This window comes from Dama dama, chromosome 9, assembly GCF_033118175.1.
Source record: "Dama dama isolate Ldn47 chromosome 9, ASM3311817v1, whole genome shotgun sequence".
NCBI classification, from domain to species: domain Eukaryota; kingdom Metazoa; phylum Chordata; class Mammalia; order Artiodactyla; family Cervidae; genus Dama; species Dama dama.
Window position 1 is genome coordinate 109,564,784 of NC_083689.1, and position 19,589 is coordinate 109,584,372.

General features: G+C 38.8%; 1 protein-coding gene across 1 annotated transcript in view; it reads right to left on the reverse strand.

Moving 5' to 3' along the window:
- The window catches only part of TMEM232 (transmembrane protein 232), a 249,098-nt gene that overhangs the window by 192,219 nt on the left and 37,290 nt on the right, over nucleotides 1-19,589 (reverse strand). Inside the window, exons 3-7 of the mRNA XM_061149508.1 lie at nucleotides 19,279-19,384; nucleotides 17,221-17,378; nucleotides 12,242-12,341; nucleotides 9,851-10,005; nucleotides 1,218-1,351 (exon numbers count right to left, since the gene is read on the reverse strand). Coding sequence (XP_061005491.1) covers nucleotides 1,218-1,351; nucleotides 9,851-10,005; nucleotides 12,242-12,341; nucleotides 17,221-17,378; nucleotides 19,279-19,384 — 653 coding nt within the window. The remainder of the gene's footprint in view (nucleotides 1-1,217; nucleotides 1,352-9,850; nucleotides 10,006-12,241; nucleotides 12,342-17,220; nucleotides 17,379-19,278; nucleotides 19,385-19,589) is intronic.

The window sequence follows — 19,589 nt, forward strand, 5'->3', positions numbered from 1 at the left end:
AGATCCCTGGGTTGGGAAGATCCCCCTGGAGAAGGGAAAGGCTACCCACTCCAGTATTCTGGCCTAGAGAATTCCATGGACTGTTTAGTCCCTGTGGTCACAAAGAGTTGGACACAGCTAAGCTACTTTCACTTTCACAGAGAAATCACTGAAAAATTAAATTAATCAATATTGATATAGTATAGTGAAAATGAAAATTGGTAAAAGAAATAATTTCTTGACTTTCAAAATTAGATTCTTAAGCAGCCACTGCACTTATCTAAACATGTTTATTTGGTAGTTATTACAATATTTTGAAAATAAACTTGACAACGTTATGCAATATTTACTTTTATATTGAAATATAATTTATTTTTATATCAAGTTAGAGTCTTCCAAGACTCTAAAATAGGCTATTTCAAGGAAATTAGACAAGCTCTAAGCTATTCTCCAGAAATCTTTACTTGATCTAGAATTGCCAAAAACATCCAAATGAAACTGGGAAAATAGTTTTTGTCCATAAGAAATGGACAAAATTTGTACAAATTGGTTGATGCAGAGTGGGCTTGCCAGAGGCTTAAAAACTGTAATTAATTTTAAGAAAAATATATGAATTTGCAACTTGCTACAGGGTGACATATTATTATTAGCAGTGGAAAAATAATTCAAATTCTCTGATCATCCTCACCTACTGAAAGAGATATCCTCTGATCAATTTCCTCAGAAATACTCCTTTAAAATTCTTCTTTCCTCAGTTGAACTCATGCCCTCATTCATAGTAATTTAACTTTTTTTCCCCTTTTCAAATGACCATATGTATAGGAGGAAATTAACACAACAGTCATTTCTGTTACACTTTACAAATAAGGCATAAGGAAACAAACAGAATCATAGTACTTTCCTCCACGGATAATAATCTGTACTTCACTATTGTTAAATAACTTGAAAAGTAAAAGATGCTTAAAAATGTGGGAATGGAGTTATCAATAACAAATTTCCTTCAGTAAAGACAAAAGGCAATACGAGAATGCTCATCTAGCCAAAAAAAGGTGAGAACAATTTATTGATGAAACGAACTAATACAAAATATAGAAACTGCCCTTGTCTTTGGAACTGAGATAATAAATTTTTTTCATAGTCAACTAAGGTGTGATTAACATTTAAGTACAAAGGTTATTTAACATTTAAACACAGAGGTTTCTCCATGAGTTACTCTGGATTTATAGGATCCCACTTACCAGGATTTCTTTCGAAACTGTGTTTTATGAGAGATGAGATGTTCAAGCACCTTATTTAACTGGGGACTGTTCTTCTGAACACAAGTCCAGGCAGAAACACAGTGCCAGAGCAGGTGGCTAATTTCATATCTTTTCTGATTAAGTTGCAAATCTTCCTGGAAGTGAAATATTAAAGTATGTTTGAGAAAGAGTTCTTTGACTTGAATAAACATGGAAATAAACTTTAAATGCTTTTTTCTACATCATGTTACACCAAGTGGAACAATTTACTCGAACACATTTTTATAAGAATATATAGTTGATCTGAGCTTTATATGTTTATTTTCACATGGATTCCTCACGTACAATGTTATTCAATCGCTCAGTCATATCCGACTGTGACCCCAAGGACTGCAGCATGCCAGGCCTCCCTGTCCTTCACCATCTCCCGGAGCTTGCTGAAACTCATGTCCATCAAGTCAGTGATGCCATCCAACCATCTCATCCTCTATCATCCCCTTCTCCTCCCGCCTTCAGTCTTTCCCAGCATCAGGGTCTTTTTCAATGAGTCATCTCTTCACATCAGGCAGCCAAAGTACTGGAGTTTCAGCTTCAACATCAGTCCTTCCAATGAATATTCAGGACTGATTTCCTTATTCACTGATTGGATCTCCTTGCAGTCGAAGTGACTCTCAAGAGTCCTCTCCAACACCATAGTTCAAAAGCATCAATTCTTCAGTGCTCAACTTTCTTTATAGTCCAACTATGGATGTGAGAATCCATACATGACCACTGGAAAAACCATAGCTTTGAGTAGACAGACCTCTGTCAGCAAAGTAATGTCTCTGCTTTTTAATATGCTGTCTAGTTTGGTCATAGACTTTCTTCCAAGGAGCAAGTGTCTTTTAATTTCATGGCTGCAGTCACCATCAGCAGTGATTTTGGAGCCCAAGAAAATGAAGTCTGTCACTGCCTCCATTGTTGCCCCATCTATTTCCCACGAAGTGATGGACCAGATGCCATGATCTTAGTTTTGTGAATGTTGAGTTTTAAGCCAGTTCTTTAACTCTCCTCTTTCACTTTCATCATGAGGCTCTTTTTGCCATAAGGGTGCTTTCTGCCATAAGGGTGGTGTCATCTACATATCTGAGGTTATTGATATTTCTCCTGGCACTCTTGATTCCAGCTTGTGCCTCACCCAGCCCCACATTTCACATGATGTGCTCTGCATATAAGTTAAATAAGTGCTCTGTGACAGGCTGAAGGGTGGGATGGGGAGGGATGGGAGAGAGGTCCGGGAGGGAGGGGACTTGGGTGTACCTAAGGCTGATTCTTGTTGATGTATGAAAGAAAACCACAAAATTCTGTAAAGCAATTACCCTTCAATTAAAAAGGTGTGCCACATTGGAGAGTCTCTGTGCCCCAACAGAAAGAAGATCACAAGGGCCACAACTAAGACCAGACTCAGCCAAATAAACAAATAAATAAATATTTTTTAATGTTTATTTTCACTCTAAGGACCAAAGTATTGCCTAACTGAACATGTCAATGCCTGCTAAGAAACTGTTTTAAAAGCCTACAAAACCAGAACTCAAATGAACTGTTTTTTTCTTAAAATGCTTCCTAACAGTTTCAAAGATTTAATTGATTCTACTAAAGTAATTGGTACAAAGAAACAGTTTTTATTTTTTGTCCATTTATTTTTATTTATTGTTTAAAATATAAATTTATTTATTTTAATTGGAGGCTAATTACCTTACAATATTGTAGTGGTTTTTGCCATACATTGACATGAATCCACCATGGGTGTACATGTGTTCCCCATCCTGAAGCCCCCTCCCACCTCCCTCCCCATCCCATCCCTCTGGGTCATCCCAGTGCACCAGCCCTGAGCACCCTGTCTCATGCATTGAGCCTGGACTGGCGATTCCTTTCACACATGAAAAGAAACAGTTATTAGACGTACACTCCTATTGAATTTTTGTCAACAGTAAAGATTCAAATACACGTCCTGTAATATGTACTCAAATCACTAATTTAGCCAGTATTTTATTCTTTTATGCACCAAAAAAAAATACTTAAAGAGATTCCAAACAGTTTTATAATTCTCATTTATTCTTTGAAATAACATCAAGACTACAACTTCATATTGTGCACTCATAATAGAAAAGGCCAGACGTTCATACATAAATTTTAAACGAAGACGTTTTAGTCAACTGTTTAGTTAAGTCTCACAGATGTGCATTAATCTACATTATGCCTGGGACTCAGGTGCTGGCAATAAAGGCAGGAGCAGGTTCAAGTCTCTGCACGCGGTTACTGACTCAGGGAACCATCATCCACAAGAGCAAATGGAGACCAGTCAGGGTTTAGAATGTTAGAATGCTCCCCAAAAAGCCTGTTCTAAAATAATGTGAGGCATCAGACTAAGATGTGTGGACTTCAGTTAATACACGTATTTCATCCAAATAACTCGATGTTCTGCTTTGTGGTAGAGTCTCCCCGGACACGTGGAGCCCACATAACTGAAATTCTTTTCTCAAATTGCTCTAGAAGTCTCAGCCTGGACGCCCGACAACCCTCACATGGCAAACACCCTGAATACGTGTGTGGGCAGATACATTTTGAAACTTGTGGATGGTTTGAGGAATAAAAACAATCAATACTTTTTGGTTTTTGTTTTTTTTCAAATCATGTACATTGTGTGGCTACACAGACTATTCAATTAGGTCAAAAATTCTCTTTAACAAACTTACGTACCATCACCAGAGGACATTTGCAAAAGCTTTTGGTAAAGAAATGATCAAGATTTAGATCCTGAAGAAGATTTCAGCTTGATTTTCAATTTTGTATGACACCGTTTTTACTTATCACTAAAAACAAAAAAAGCAGCCTCTGCCTCCTGGAACTGAGCTGACATCAATATGACTGCAGACTGGTCTGCGGCTCACAGGCAGGTCATTTTATTCCGCTGGATATAAACTCAGAGTATCAACCTCAGACAACATTACTCTGATAAATAAACAAAGCCACTTGATTATTTTTTCTAAGCACACACAGAAAGTCACTGTGCCCCCTACAAAAAACCCAAGCAGAACTGCCCCTGTTTCTGGCAGCATCAAATCTAAAGGGAACTCCCGTTTCTTGTGCCTCCCCCAACCTGCCATACCTGGGAATTTTCCAGATAAGGGAGGCTTATCTCTCATCCTTATGTGTTAGATCCTTCTATAATTCAAGCATTTACATGGAAATCGTGCTAAGATTTCTTCCCTGCTTTTTACTTTCTGCAAAAGAAAAAATGTATTTGCCAAACTAGGATGAATTAATATAATAATGATGATGATGTGATTTAACACCATCATCATGTATATCAACAATGTAGTAGATGAAGAGGGAGCAATACTCTGAGAGCCGTAGGTGGTGTAGAGCTCTTTGCTTTTACACCAAATCAGTCCCACCCAAGGTGCAATTCGCAGATAACTCCCATCTGCAAACAAACTGCTAACTAGAGTACATAAATTAAAATATGTATTTTAAAACATAAAATTTGGCTGTTAATTTTATTTTCAGTCCAATAAAAAAGTAATGCCTATACATTTATTTCTTTTTAGTTTTTGTAATTCATATTATTGTAGTTTTAAAAAGTATCAAGCACGGAGCACTACATTAAATGACTCCCAGAGAACTGGAACTTATTCTCTTTCCGGGTCAGCGTGGCTTTACAATCACTTCCTGTAGTTCTTTCATTTCCCCCTGCCCTGCTGCCCAGCTCTGGGCTACGCTGGTTTGCAAACTCGCCCCCATACCCAAGGACAAGGGGAGAAATACTTGAGAGGGAGGCCGGCCTCTCCAGGTGGGCCGGTGGCAGTTTTAATAAGTAGGAAAGCTCATATATGAGGCTTCCCTTAGGAGGCTGCGTAGATCTCCACACCTGCCCTCAGAACCTTACGGTGAGGACTTCCCTGGGGGTTAAGAATCCACCCGGCAATGTAGGGAAGGCAGGTTCGATCCCTGGGCGGGGAACTAAGATCCCACATGCCTTGGAGCAATGAAGTCACGCGCTGCAAATACTGAGCCCGCATCCCACAGCTAGAGCGCCCCTGTGCGCTAGCTCGCCAAGCCTGTTCACCCCAGAGCCCCCGCCACGGCCAGAGTCTGCGCCCTGCAGGGAAAGCTCTCACACGCCACAACGCGGACCCAGCTCACACAGGTGTAAGCCCGCCTACCAAAATGCTGCCGCTATGCTGTTGGCTGAGAATTCACATAACCACATCAGCTTGAATTTTGTGCAAACTTGAGAAGCTCTGAGGGTCTGACCAGACTCTTTGATAACAAAAATGAGCTCTGAAGCACAGGCTCTATACCGTGACTGCTCAAAGACAGCATCTGGAATTTCATCACTGTTTTCAGGCATTTGGGAGACGGTTGTCATTGCCATGAAAGGACCTCTTGAAACAAATGTGTTACCCGAACAACAGGACGTGAATCACAGGGTAATGCTCCTAATTTTAAAGATCCTGTGTTTCAGTCTAACCCAATTCCTAGTAACCGTTTATAATTACAGTACCACACAGAATGTTCCAGATTGAGATAATGCTTTTGGCTTACTGGATACTTAGAGCACTGAGGATGAGACTGCTAATACATCTGAACGTAAATCCTGTATGTTTCCAAGGTTTCAGAAAACTATTTGTGCTTTCGGGTGGGTGCACCTAGCTAGTAAATGGTCTACTGCGTTTCAGCTGAATCTGAATCTACCTTCTCCAAAGAACCATGTTACTACTATTGTGTGACAACTGTGCTTAACAAATCCAGCTTTGCTGGCGAGCAAAGGACAGAGTGGGAAACTCAACCCCGTGTTCTGGCTCCTCAATCCCAGAGCCAATTAAAGTGCACCGTTTGTCAAAGTCAGTGGAAACCCTGTGTCTGGGCCAGCCTGAAAGAACATTAAAAGGAGAAACAGGTTCCAGCAGCAGGGGAAAGGAAATTTCCTACTTTTATAAAGAACCAGCACCTATATCGTGTGTATCCTAACACTTGTATCCCGCAGAATTCCTTTTTTAAGTGGTTTTATAATAGCACTTTGAAAACAGTGTCGACTCCAATGCTTACAAACATTAAAAACAGAGTATTTTAGAGTGGCCAAAAGATGCTGTCATGGGCCCTGTAGCATTATTGGGGGTTAAGAGCTGTAGAAATAACTCCACAAATCCTCTTCTATAGCATATGAATGATAAAGAAGAGAGACAGGATGAATACAGATGTATCTTTTATATTCCCAGTTTTCTCCCTTCTTCCCCACTTGTGTTCCCCAGAAGTTGAGATAGGTAGGTATCGAATGGGTAAATACTCAGCTGAAGTGGGGAGGCAGAGTTAAACTTACACTAGAGAAATTGGGCTGAAACTGGGCAAAACGTTGAAGTATACCATCAACCACCGAATCCGCTGAACCAGCAACTCTCAGCAGCGCTGTGGCTACACTAGCTTCTATATTCTTTACATTAGGAGGAAATGGGAGCAGGAAAAGGAGGGCAATAAGTCTGATAGGCTAAAATCTGTTATACTCTCTCCATAGAATCTCATGCATGGAGCTGAAATAGTATTTAAAAAGACTGAAACTATGCCCTCTGTTCTAAAAGGTGGAAGAGCGCAGAGGTTTAGAGGCTTGTCCCATTGTAAGTAGATACATTCTTTTCATGCGCTGACATTCTTGCCCCTTTCAGTTCACCTAAAGCTGGATCTGAACTTTCTGAAAACAGTACGCCTCCATTTCCCTGTTGTGTGTGCCTGCCGAGACCGACAAAAACAGCCTTGTTTAAGGAAAAGCAGCATCGACCCTGAAAGTGATGTACCTCACGGCTGTAACATGCAGGCTCTCAAGGTTTCAGTCTCTTATTTGATTAAAGGAAAAACACTCAAATCACCACCACATTAAGTTAAGCACTATTAACTACATAATTAAGCATAATTATTGTCAGCATAATCATGCCCTTAGATGAGAATTATTATATTTAACTGCCTAAGTGAGTTACTAAGTATATTTTTCAATAACTAGTCTTTACATTTGCATGTCCCTTCCTGATTTATGAGCACATGCTTTTTCGCAGTCTTCACAACAGCACTGTAGATTAGTTAGGGCAAATATGATGACGAAGATAGCTTCTCTTTAAAAGGTAAGCAGACAGGGATTTAGAGAGTTTAATGGAACAACAGACTGGTTCCAAATGGGAAAAGGAGTACGTCAAGGCTGTATATTGTCACCCTGCTTATTTAACTTATATGCAGAGTACATCATGAGAAACGCTGGGCTGGAGGAAGCATAAGCTGTAATCAAGATTGCCGGGAGAAATATCAATAACCTCAGATATGCAGATGACACCACCCTTATGGCAGAAAGTCAAGAAGAACTAAAGAGTCTCTTGATGAAAGTGAAAGAGGAGAGTGAAAAAGTTGGCTTAAAGCTCAACATTCAGAAAACTAAGATCATGGCATCCGGTCCCCTCACTTCATGGCAAACAGATGGGGAAACAGTGGAAACAGTGGCTGACTTTATTTTGGGGGCTCCAAAATCACTGCAGATGGTGACTGCAGCCATGAAATTAAAAGACGCTTACTCCTTGGAAGGAATGTTATGGCTAACCTAGACAGCATATTAAAAAGCAGAGACATTACTTTGCCAACAAAGGTCCGTCTGGTCAAGGCTATGGTTTTTCCAGTAGTCATGTATGGATGTGAGAGTTGGACCATAAAGAAAGCTGAGCACCGAAGAATTGATGCTTTTGAACTGTGGTGTTGGAGAAGACTCTTGAGAGTCCCTTGGACTGCAAGGAGATCCAGCCAGTCCATCCTAAAGGAGATCAGTCCTGGGTGTTCATTGGAAGGACTGATGCTGAAGCTGAAACTCCAATCCTTTGGCCACCTCATGCGAAGAGCTGACTCATCTGAAAAGACCCTGATGCTGGGAAAGATTGAGGGAAGGAGGAGAAGGGATGAGAGCATGAGATGGTTGGATGGCATCACCAACACAACGGACATGGGTTTGGGTGAACTCAGGGAGTTGGTGATGGACAGGGAGGCCAGGCGTGCTACAGTTCATGGGGCCGCAGAGTCGGACACGACTGAGCGACTGAACTGACCTGAATGGACCTGCTCTGGACCACACAGTCAATTGGTGAGTAGGCCCTTCCTTTTCATAGTCAGTACTTTCTCTGTTGCTCAATATCTTAGGTTATATATTTAAATTATTAAAATACATTTTAAACTGTAAAACAAGCTCCTTTTATGCATGAAGCAAACTGTGTTCATTAGTAAGAATAACCAAATGGTTCAAAGGGCTTAGTGTATATGTCACTGTTTATATAAATGGTCGTCCACCAAGTTATGAGCCAAGGAGAAAACACTAACTCCTAGAAAAATCACACATAGATGTGGTTGAATGTTCTTCCTTATACACTTAAATTTTAGGTAGTTTTATAAAGGAACCAAAGGAGGCATGGGGAAACCATGAGGCAACTCACAAGCAAAACTATTTAAAAACATTTTTTTTTAATTTCCTTTGTTGTTCCAACTAGCATTATGTTAAATGTATTTTTCTCCTTTTTAAGAATTAGAGAAACAGAATTTCTACTTATAAATTATAAAATAGTAGGTATATATGGCAGAAAAAAATAATGATTAAAGAATCAAGGTCTGAAGTGTTCGCTGCTTTCTTTCAGAATACATGCGAGAAAGGGAAATAGAGGCATTGCAGGTCACAAAGACTGAAATCTGTCTTTTGAAGTACATCAGTCTATACGGGACAAGAACACTGGAGTTCCGTTTGCATAATACATAACTTGTCACATACCAAGAAATTATATACAATTGGGACGGATAGTTTTTCCTAATGTTGATCACTAATTTCTGAGTTGGAAAGTAAAAGTTTTGTCATATACCAAGGATTATTTTAATTCCTCAATTTTGAACCATTAAAAAAATTTCAGTTGGTTTTAATAGCATATTAAATGTTATTACACATGAATTATGGAGCATAAAAGTGTTACACTTGCTTTCATTAATAGCCTGCACTTTACACACTGTCCCTTTAATAAAAATGTAATATCATAAAACGTTCATTTAAAAGTCAATCTAAATTAAGTTGCACTTTTTAATTAATCCGCTGAGAAGGACTCTATAAGGAAGAAGGTAGGAGGGCGTTGCTCCGCTAACGCAGCAGTGGTGGACACTGACGTTCCCCCGCTGTCCTACTAAGAGCTGTCTAGGAAACACGCCTCGGGTTGCACGGCCTCAGCGTCAGCACTGTTCATTCCTCTCCCCAGCTAAGCGCATCTTCAGCCGTGTTACTGAACTGTGAAGCAGTGACTTTTAATCACAGCTATGTGACCTGATTTGCCATGCACTGGGATAAACTTGGGCTTGCCGGGTAGCGCCAGTGGTAGGGAACCCGCCTGCCAGGGCAGGAGACGCAGGCACCCTGGGTCCGATCCCGGGTTTGGGAAGATCGCCCGGAGGCGGGCACGGCAACCCACTGCAGGCTCCTTGCCTGGGGAATCCCGCGGAGAGAGGGGCCTGGTGGGCTACACGGCCCGGAGGGTTGCAGAAAGTTGGGCACGGCTGAAGCTACTTAGCAGTTAGCACGCACGGGATGTACTCACCATTCCAGAATCTGTATTCTTGCCTTTCACAGGGCTAAAAATTGATTCAGAAGGGAGTTCTCTGTTACATATAATTTCCATGATTTTCAGAATGCACTGCACATTCAAAGAGATGTTTGGATACTTGCAATATAATTCTTTGGAGCAAGAAAGTGCTAGCATAAGAAAAATAATTTGTGAGAAATATTTCATTAACATCTCGCACTGCATTTCGTTTGTCTTTTAGCTATTAAAATATAATTAAATTCAGTACTAAGAGGCTGAAACTGCTGTTTATCTCCCCAACTACTGAAGATTAACAATGTTATGTATGACCCCTAGTGGTATAATAGAAAACTACAAGGTAAATAATTCATACATAAGCGTTCATATAATTCAAAACATCAACTACATAATGGTTGAATGCCCAATTAAGTATAGTTACTATACAACAATGCCTGGAAACTTCCAGCTGAAAATGAATCAAATCAGAATATATACTCTTCATAATGGGTATTTTGAAATTGCAATCGATGTCATTGCTTTTAAACCAATATTCCAGGTTAATTCAAGATGTTGTTGTTATTGATTTTTCAAGTACATAGTTTAATAACAGCAATGATTATACCATTTCACATAATACAATGTGGCATTTAACAGAAATATCTTTGTGTCATTCTTTTTACGAACTTTTAAACTACCTTTAAGTTTCAGTCCATCAATACAGTGGAAAAATTAGTAATAACCACTCTTCCATTGGATGGCGATATGGGCAGAGAGCAGAGTGACTCACAGCCTCGGCAGGAACCCACCTGCTGCTGACGATGAACACATAGGCTAAGCAGGTCTCTACCAAACAGCACGTGATAAGAGGGCGGATAGGGGGTTCTATCCTCATATGAAGCAAAGATGGTGGTGGTCTTCAGGTAGGTCAACAGTAACAGGCTAACGTCAGAACTTGAGGTTTCATGTAAATAATTTTTCAAAATGTATTTGCCACAAATATCTGAATAGCTGATGAATCACTACGCTGACCACTGTGAGGAGTTGAGAGATTATAGTGTAACGAAGAAAAGAAAGCAAGGGATGTGAGGGACAGATCGCCGTACTGCCAGCCTTCAGCTGCGGTGTCTGTATCCAGACACTCCCCTGTTACTTCCTACTCCCCCCTCCACGGCCTTTCCCATCAAACTGTTCTCCCTTTCTTGTGTCCTGAGTCTCTTGACCTCTTATCCTATAATACATTAATCTCCTCTATTGACCTTGTTTTTCATTCGAACTACTGACACATTTCTTCTTCTTTCACAGCTCAGCTTTTCAGAACAGCTCACGGTTTTGTCATTACACTTGAACTTTCCCTTCAGTCTGAACTGTGCTTCCACTGGGGACAGCTCCCGAGAACAATGACTTTCTGACTGTAGAAATGCATCACCACTTTCAGACCTCCTATTAATACTTTTGTAGCCCTCGATAATGGTGGCCTTGAATCTCTCCTGTTTTAATTTCTATGTCACTCCCTCCTGTTTCTCTTAATTCTCCTCTCCTAGTTGGTATCTGTTACTCCAATGATCCATTAACGTTTACATTCCCCAAGATTTTATTCCTAGAATAAATGTCTCCCCACCACCACCTCCCATTCCTGGTTTATCTCATCCATATTAACAGTGATGACTGTTAATTGATCCATGTTAATACCTCTGAAATAAGTGATTCCCAGGCTAGACTTATTTCAAGTTTTACATATTGACTACTAAGGTCAAGATAATGGTACTCTGAACTGAAATGATTCCGGAGAAACACTGGACATATTGAATTTGGAGGTCACTCAGGTGTATATACCCAGTTGGGAGAATCTTTTAAGTTCAGAGTACCATTATCTTGACCTTACTAGTCAATATGTAAAACTCGAGATTCATGCTAAATTGCTCACTTTCCCTTATACAGCTTAGATCCAAGTGATCGCCAAGTCCAATTTTTCTTTATCTTCTAAATACTTTTCAAAATTATTTTACTCTATCCATCCCCATTGTAGAAGTTTATAGCTTTAATTTCTTGCCTGTTCTAACATCGTAGCTAACAGACCCCTGCGTCCACCCTCTCCTTTCCCAGTCCGGCATCTACATCACCACTATGGTTACCTGACTAAAATACAAATTTAACTTTTGAAATCCAGTAAGCAACATACTATTACAGATGAAAAAATTGAGTCACAGACAAGGTCAGATGCCTAGTTAAGTAGGAAATTTAAACATAAAACCCATGCAGTCTTGCCCAGAAGCTGTGCTCTCAAAACTGCACCTGTCATCTTTCACAAAAAATAAAATACAGCTTATACTTTTTAGAGTGACAGTCTGAGCTTCTCAAAATATAACATAAAACATTTATAAGTATAGAAAATAAAAGACAGCCTACCGTATAAATATGGTTGAAGCCTAAGTAAATGTTGTTTAAAATTTTCCAGGTGACCATGAAGGAAATGTATAAAAAGTCGTAAGAAGACCAAATAGCCGATCTGTCAAAGAGAAAGAAAAATGATTTTTGTGTTGCATCAATAAATGTTTAAAAACCATAAGGAAAATAAACCATTTTACTATTACCATTGTTTTTGATGAAACAGTTTCAAATTCACTTGAGATTATGTGCTTTTGAAATAACTTTAAAACATTTATATCAAGGTTGAAATACTGGCTCAGCAAAAAATTTTTTAAAAGTTTATAAATCATTTCTCCATTATATATAATGACCAATACTGAATGCTATTTTGTTCTATATCCTTTAGAACAATATCTTTCACATTGTAAGGCATGCCCCTTAAGTGAGTCATGAAATCAATGAAAGGGGATTTTAAAATAAAAGAGAAAATACCATAGTACACCACACAGTGCCTTGTTTCAGTTTATATATGAATGTGTATTATGTGTCTGCTGGACTGTAACAGTTTTGAGAAATATTCTGCCTGTGCATAGTGTGATTCCCTCATAAAATTACACACAAACATACACACACACACACAATGTCACTACTAAATGAACAGTTTAGTATCTTACTTCTGAGAAGTTTAAAATACATGTATAGCTAAAACTGTTTTACATAGACAACAGAATTAAAATATCTACAAAAAAAAGTAAGATTCATGAAAAGTAAGAAAAAAAACACAGACTATGGTAATAAATGGAATATAAATGCCTAAATTGTTAAATCATAAGATTACAGGAAAGGACCAATAATAACAATAACTACCCCTATATCACTATCAAGGTCAGATATCAAAATCTTCTTTGTAATGATCCAGGGCATTGTTAGATTTATATGTAAAAAAATAAAATTAAACTCAAAAGATGATTCTAACAAGTCTCAGTGCTTCACACAAGATTATTAAGCAAATGAGTAGCATCATTGGGTTTTGAACCCAGGACTGTGTGTATTGCATCAAAACACATAAACTTTCAATTACAGCTGCTGCTGCTAAGTCGCTTCAGTCATGTCCGACTCTGTGTGACCCCACAGACGGCAGCCCACCAGGCTCCCCTGTCCCTGGGATTCTCCAGGCAACAACACTGGAGTGGGTTGCCATTTCCTTCTCCAATGCGTGAAAGTGAAAAGTGAAAGGGAAGTCGCTCAGTCCTGTCTGAGTCTCAGCGACCCCATGGACTGCAGCATACCAGGCTCCATCATCCATGGGATTTTTGACAGCAGTGATTTCCAAATATTTTTATCAAAAATTTCAATCATTAAAATACATTTTGAGAATGCACCATGAATGTTTATAAATGTATCCATAACTTATAAACATGCACGATTTACTGTACATGTTCATAAATAAATAAAATATTTATGTCATGCCAAGGGATCTCTTCATATAAACCACTCTGATATAGTACTATGCTTCTCCAAAAGACTGAAGTTAGATACAAAGGAAGTGGAAATCAACAGACCATTCAAAAGAATACTGCAATAGTCTAGGTGAGAATATTAAAGTCAGAAATAATAAATTCACCAGAAGAAGAATAATCTAAGATTTTGAAGGGACCAGAGAAGGATACTGAAAACAACACTTTAAAAATTTAACATGGGTCAAAAGAGAAAAATATGTGATTAACAAACATATGAGTTTGCATAACTGCTGTATTATATAGCAATTTGATCATGAGTTTCCCCTGATCTCAAAGCAAAACTTTATATAACTACACTTGGAAAATGGTTTTTAAAAGCTTTCACCTGCAATATTCTGAAAAGCTAGGCTTTTATTGAAAAACCTGCTATTTCTTTATCTCTGAAGAATTCTGAACTCTCTGTACATTTGTCCTCATGTTTCATTGGTGTACACACTTTCTCTGCAGCTTGACAACTTAAGCTTTGCCTCCTAGAGTAAATTTCCACCTGTCAATTTCTCTTTCTGTCTACCCATCTCTTCTTCCTTTACTCTTTAACCCCCTTTCCTTCTCTTTTCATCCCTTATCTTCATTTCTCTGACTGTTAGCTTACTGTGAAAGAGAAATGGTGAATAATATTTATTATGAATTACATTTTAATAGTTGGTTATGTGTTTCATGTTCTTTATAGAAGCTTGAAGAACTCTGTTCATATTCCTATCTGAAACATTTAAACTGGACGTTCCTGGTGGCCAGTGGTTAAGCATCCACTTGCCAATGCAGGAGACATGGATTCAATCCCTGGCCTGAGAAGATTCTGTGTGCTGCGGGGGCAACTAAGCCCAGGTACTGCAACTACTGAGCCCGCATGCCACAAGTACTGAGGCCAACGCGCCAGAGAGCTCACGCTCTGCAACGAGAGCAGCCACCACGATGAGAAGCCCGCACACCCCAACTAGACAGCAGCCCCCACTCAGCACAGCTAGAGAAAGTCCGTGCAGCGCTGAAGACCCAGCGCCAAGGCGGGAGGGTTAGTTGCTCAGCTGTGTCGACTCCTTGCAACTCCATGGACTGAAGCCCCTGCCAGCCTCCTCTGTTCATGGATTCTCCAGACAAGAATACTAGAGCTGGCTTCCATTCCCTACTCCAGAGGATCTTCCCAACCCAGGGATTGAACCTGTGTCTCCTGAATTGGCAGGCAGACTCTTTACCGCCTGAGCCACAAAGAAGCCCAGAACCAACGTACCCAAAAATAGATAGATAAATAGCAATTATCTTTTAAAAAGTACATTAAACTATAGTTTATATATGGCTTATATACACGTATATAGCTTGCGTATATATTAAACTAACGGTACTTTAATAAGTAGACTTTAGTAGTTAAGATTCTACACTCAGATGAGGGAAGAATATGCACAAAATGTGAAAATAAGTAACATTAGAAATCAGGTATTTCTGTCTTTTCCCAAGCCTGAGCTATATATTTCTTTGTCAGAAGCGAAACAAAATGCTATGTATGAAGGTGAGCAATGCTTCCATGGCAATACTCATAAATATACAGTTCTGTCAACAAGGAAAAAATAAAAAAGGAAGCATCCAACTGACTAGTAGATATATAATGAAATTCCTGCAAATAAAAGGTGGATAACTGAAATGGCTTCTTGCCTGAAATAAAAGGCACTTATAAAGTATGCTGATTTCTACTAGCTAATCCATACTATCTAGAACAATAAAAAGTAAGCATTCAAATCAGTAAATGTGATAGGTAGGTAGCTTTAGTTGCTCAGTCATGTCTGACTCTTTGGGACCCCATGGACTGTAGCCCGCCAGGCTCCTCTGTCCATGGAATTCTCCAGGCAGGAATACTGAGGTGGGTTGCCATTCCCTTCTCCAGGGGATCTTCCCAAGTCAGGGGTAGAACACAGGTCTCCCACATTGCAGGCAGATTCTTTACCAGCTGAGCCACCAGGGAAGCCCTAGTAAATCTGGGAGCCAAGGTAAATGAGTAGAATCATCGCTGAGAGTCCATGGGATCCTGGGTTTCAAAATCTTCTCTGCTGAGATCTTGGGTAATCAATTTAGAGTCTCTTTGCCTAGTCTGTGGAATGGTGGACAATAATAGCACCTACCTTTTAGGATTATTGTGAAGATTAAACAAGCTACTTTGTCTAATACATCTAAAGCACCAATTATTGTGTAATGCAAATAATCTAACCACTCAGATGAGAGGATATAGGAATCTTTTTAAATTATATGAATCCATGGTATATGTAAGTTATAAGCAATATACACAATGACTAAAACTTTATTTTATAGTCATTTTTATTGCTAGCAGAAATATAAAAGGCAAGAAATGGGAAAAGGTCACCAAAGAGGATGAGAAGGAAAGGAGAAAAAAGTGACACACGATCTATGTTTTTCCACTCCACTCTCTTTCCGTCATGAACTAGCCTGAGTGCTAACCCTTTTTATACAAGTAACACATAAATTATATTTTGAAATCCCAAAATAATCATGTAAATAGAAGCTCTTAAATATCCTTATAATGAAGAGTTTGGGAAATAAAGAAAGAAGAAAAGGACTTTGTAATTTTACTTGTCTATTTGCCCCCAGCTGTTCTATGCAAGGCCTCAGTTCTTTGCATGTTCAATTTCTATTATGTGTTCTGTTTCTTGTCTGATGTCCATAAATCTTTTACCCCCAAACATATCACAGAGGATCTAGACTTAATTTATAAGGTCTGAAATACAGTGTCTTCCAAAATGCCCTGGATGACTCATGAATATCTTCATGCCCACTTTCTAACATAATCAAAATTTCATAATCAAAATTAAAGAAGGGAAAATATATTTTTTGCAAATAATACCATGCTTAATTTCAAATTATATGTATATACATATATGTCAACTAAAATATATACATACAGATATATTTTCTTTATTCATAAAGAAATTATTGTTCTGGTTTTTCCTTGCAATAAAACCACCAGTTAAGCTAAATTTCTTTGACTAATAATAAATTTTTCAGCAGGCAACGTGATCATCACAGGAAGTAGAACGTTCTGTCTTCCAGGACCTTATGAAACATGAGCTACATGAATATAGTTTCCATCTTATGGTTCTAAAATGACATAGAATACTGAGATAACAATCCATCTTCTCAAATCGGGCAACAATTTAAGAGTATATCAGTCAGCATTTTTCAATGGAAAACTGGCATTCAGCAATCCTTAAAATAGATAGGAGAAAGCTATATACACTCAGAAATAAGTACAAACTTGATTCTTAATTAAATGTAATTTTCTTACATAGTTGGCAAAACTGTATTTTCTCCAACTATCTCCATTTGCATATCAAGTAATAATGTAGTATCCACATTTAGAGATTAAAATAAACTACCAAACAAGAGAATATTCTGTAATAAAACCAAATGGCCTATTTAGATCCTGAAGCAGGTATCATGTGACCAGACGTAGTGCATGTAGCAATTAAAACACATTAGAATCACCTTTAAACGTACCTTTGCCAGCTGGATTTCAATTGAGTATAAGTATGCCTTTCGGAATGCATCACAGCAGAGTCTGTACAAAACTGATTCCGCAACAAAAAATAAGGCAGGCAGATGATCGCAATCAAAGGAAGCATGGTCCAGGGAAGCATAGAGCATATTTAAAGCTTCTGAAATATTAACAAGTAGAAACATAATTTATAAATCTTGCTGTTTTTCTACATGCTACAATTAAGTCACCAAAACCACACTGTGGCTTTAAAATATTCACTGTCTTGGACATCCCTCCCATCAAGAGGTGAGGTCTATGCCCCTTCTCTTCGAACCTGAGCAGGCCTTGTGACTGCTTCAACCAATACTAAGGGACATTCAATGACGCTGTGTGACTTTCAAGGCTAGATCAGAAAAAGCAATCAGGTCACCCCCTTGAGACTACAGAGGAGGGGGAGGGTGGGAGAGAGTTGAGGAAAGAGAGAGAAACGCCCTAGGAAGGTGTTCCAGCTCTTCCAGCCAACAAAAATAGATCAGGGCACATATGCGTGTGTGTGCTGTGTTCAGTCGATTAGCCCTGTCCATTGTTTGCAACCCCATGGGCCACTGCCCACCAGGCTCCTCTGCCCACGGGACTTTCCAGGCCAGAACACTGGAGTGGGCTGCCATGTCCTCCTCCAGGGGATCTTCTCGATCCAGGGATCAAACTCGCATCTCCTACCTCTCCTGCGTTGGCAGGCAGGTTCTTTACCGCCAGTATCATTATATAATAGTGGGGAAATCAGACAGAACTGGATGACAAAGAAGTGTCAACAGAAGTGCTATAAACAGAAAAGCAGAGGGAATAAGGCTAATGGAGCTGAAAGATGAAGAATGTAAAGTTAAGGCCCTACAGAAAACTGCACTTCACATCATTACAGGCATACTTCATTTTATTTATTGTGCTTTGCAGATATTGCAGGTTTTTTTCATTTTTAAAAAAAAATTGAAGGTTTTTAGTAATCCAACATCTAGCAAGTGCCACTTTTCCAAAAGCATTATTTTTTAATTAAGGTATGTGCATTTTTCAGACAAGCTATTGCACAGTTGATAGACTGTAATACAGTATAAATATAGCTCTTACAAGCACCATGAAACAAAGAGCTTCATGTGACTTGCTTCATTGAAATATTTTCTTTATTATGGGGATCTTGAACCAAACTCACAATCTCTCCAAGAATGTCCCCGTGCAAAGGTTTTGAGCAACTGTTACGGACAAAGCCGAGGTTAAGTGACGAGGAAGAGCCAGTGGTTGCTGGTGAGCCAACACTGCTGACCTCAGGATCATTTAAAATATTTAACAGGGCCAGGCTGTGGACAGCACTGTGATGAAGGGCCATACAGGCAAGTTAGACACAGAATCATTCTTATTCTCCCTGCTGCTTGAAAGCTCCCAGATACAAACCCCAATTCACATGGGGAAATACTCCCTGACCTCATCTGGATACCATTCTAAACTCACTTTAAAAGGCATACACATAAAATTTAGGTTAATGATAGAAGGAACTTTATTTCCTGAAAAATAATGTTTCTTAATTTCTCTTTTAGATTGGTTGGAGGGGGGTTTAAAAGGCAACACAGAAATAAGAAGTGATAAATGAAAAGGTAATGAGTAAAATGGCTGTTTAAAACAAGTGAAGAAAGAAATGGCCATTTGGTTAATGTTTTATGAGTAAGGGTTATAAAATGCCAAAACAAGTTTCTCTAAAGTATAATGCCTGTTGTAATTGAAAATCACTAAATGACATTTTATATTACTTTTTAATTAGTTACTAATTTTAGAAAAAAAGCAATAACCACTCTGCTGAGCAAAAGTTTTTAAAACAATTTCATAATTAAAAAGTTGAGCAGCCAAATTCATAAATTCAAAATTACAAAAGGAACTTTCATAATGAAACACTGTCAGATATTTCAATACAAGAAAAGCAAATCTTCCTTGGCTCCTGCACAGTTTCTAAATATTACAGCTACCAAATTATACCTTCACTGCTAATCCATACCACTTAGAGTGACTGAGAAGAGCTAGGTCAGTGGACATACCATCCTGGACTTCTCCTCTGCACTGAGCCAGGTACACCACTTCGGTCCATGCAGCAGGAAGGTGCACATGCCTCCCCATCCCCAAGGTCCTGAGACCCAGTTTTCTCTGTTATTGGGAAGATAAAAGAAGCAAACAAAAATGCACGGCTTTTAAATTTTAGTATAGGTTTATTTTCATTGTCTACATTTACTAACTTATTCATCCTCTATCATTTATTTTTTTTTGTATAGATAACTTACAATATTGTTTTACTTTCAGATATGCAGCCAAGTGGCTCAGTTACACATATATACATCTCTCTATATTTTTT